The 1,871-nt window shown below is 43.4% G+C and overlaps 1 protein-coding gene across 1 annotated transcript; it reads left to right on the top strand.

Annotated features, from left to right (window-relative positions):
• Positions 1 to 120: 120 nt before the first annotated feature.
• On the top strand, positions 121 to 1,792 carry LOC111663203 (ryanodine receptor 1-like; the record flags this gene model as incomplete). Its single annotated transcript, XM_087176191.1, has 7 exons — positions 121 to 240; positions 335 to 433; positions 615 to 635; positions 1,117 to 1,191; positions 1,334 to 1,412; positions 1,494 to 1,552; positions 1,693 to 1,792. Coding segments are annotated over 7 exons (553 nt in total), but the record flags the coding sequence as incomplete, so codon positions are not given.
• Positions 1,793 to 1,871: the final 79 nt, after the last annotated feature.

Here is a 1,871-nt window from a genome sequence, read left to right as displayed (position 1 = left end):
TAATTTTGGGTGGAGACCTTTGTTGTATATCAATCTCTCTTGCACTCTCGCCATCTTTTCCTGCAGAATTCCCCCAAAAAAATCCCCCTCCTTCACTTTGGACTTGTTTTGTCATTGTAGGATGATCAAGTGGTGCTGCAGTGCACTGCATCTATTCTGAAGGAACAGATCAAGCTGTGTCTGTCATGTGAAGGGTTTGGGAATCGTCTGTGTTTCCTTGAGACCACCTCGAACGCTCAGGTAGTGAAAGGACACTTCTATGCCTTTTATGTCATTTATTTGAGAATTTTATTTGCTGCTATTCTCCAGGTTTAATGGTTGTGCTGTATTTCAGAATGTCCCTCCAGACCTAGCCATCTGCTGCTTCATTTTGGAGCAGTCCCTGTCTGTGCGGGCGTTACAGGAGATGCTGTCCAACTCGTCTGTGGATGAGGTAAGGCACAATTAGAGAGGAATTAGTAGAGTTTGGTTAAAAGGTGACACTTTTTAATGGTATGTTCTCATGATATAATAAACAAATGCAGAATGTTGTTCCTTCAACAACTGAAACTCACTTTGTTTCGTTTCTGACTTGATGCCCCGTGCTCCTTCACTCCTCCACCTCTCAACCGCAGGCTGTCGATCTGGACAAATGGGTACGTGTGATGCGTCCTTCCTTTACACTGTTCCATGAAACTTTTGTCCACTGCTTCAGCCTGAGAGTTTGTGTCATGAAAGTATCACAGCTGCTTTCCATAATCTCTTTAGTGTTATCATAGAGAAACCTAGCTTACAGTACCTCCATTGATATCAAAGGTGACGTCATCATCGATAAACCTCAGCTTCAACCTATTTTTTTCTGCCTTTTTGAAAATTTCTATGTCTAAATCTCTTTGTTTAGCCCGATTCTTGCTTATTTTAACAACTGTAAGATATGGCTGTGGTTTTTATTCCTCCTATTGCACCTGCTTAGAGTCCGTAGACTTGCCCTAGTGTCATTTCAATATTAAGTTGTTAACATGTCACATTGAAGTGGTTTCAAAGGGACAGCTTTGAATATGAAAACCTCCTTTCATCTTTCATCTTTTAAACATTTAATTGACTCTGCCTCTACCTGCCTCCCCCCTCTTCTGTCAGTCATCACAAGGGGGTGGTCACCGAACCCTACTGTACGGACATGCCATCCTCCTGAAACACACTCACTCCAGCATGGTGAGCACCAATTATGTGGCTTCTGCTGCTCTGCCCTGTCTTCTCCTCTAAGCAGCAGTTCTCCTTGAAATGTTTTATTCTCTAAATAGTTTGGAGCGCATATCATCTCATGACCCTCGTTATCCCTCTCTTTATGCTGCAGTACTTGAGCTGTTTGACTACTTCGCGCTCACTGACAGACAAATTGGCTTTTGATGTGGGCTTGCAGGAAGACTCCACAGGTGGCTATGAACTTTACTGCCCATTATGTCCGACACAAACCGATGTAGATTTCTGTATTCTAAATCTTTTGTCCATCACAGGAGAGGCCTGCTGGTGGACCATCCATCCAGCCTCTAAACAAAGGTCTGAAGGCGAGAAGGTCAGGGTGGGAGATGATCTCATTCTTGTCAGTGTTTCTTCAGAGCGATACCTGGTAACCACAATTTGATTTACTTTCACTGTAACTGACAGTGTGTTGTCTACAACTCTTACCAGTATTGCTTCCTGCACTCTTTTCAGCATCTGTCCTATGCCAGTGGTGACTTGATGGTGGATGCTTCCTTCATGCAAACGCTGTGGACCATGACCCCTGTGATGTCTGGGTGTGAGCTAGCTGAAGGTCTGTAATTTTGCTGTTGCTAAAAAAAAAAAACTTTTCTTTTGTTCATGAGCCTGTCCACTCTCTCTTAGCAATGTGG

This window comes from Seriola lalandi, unplaced genomic scaffold, assembly GCF_002814215.2.
Source record: "Seriola lalandi dorsalis isolate HSWRI2012SDOR001 ecotype SW California unplaced genomic scaffold, Sedor1 jcf7180002000877, whole genome shotgun sequence".
Lineage (NCBI taxonomy): Eukaryota > Metazoa > Chordata > Actinopteri > Carangiformes > Carangidae > Seriola > Seriola lalandi.
Note: the sequence above shows the minus strand (reverse complement) of the source record. Positions and strands in the feature narration are given on the sequence as shown.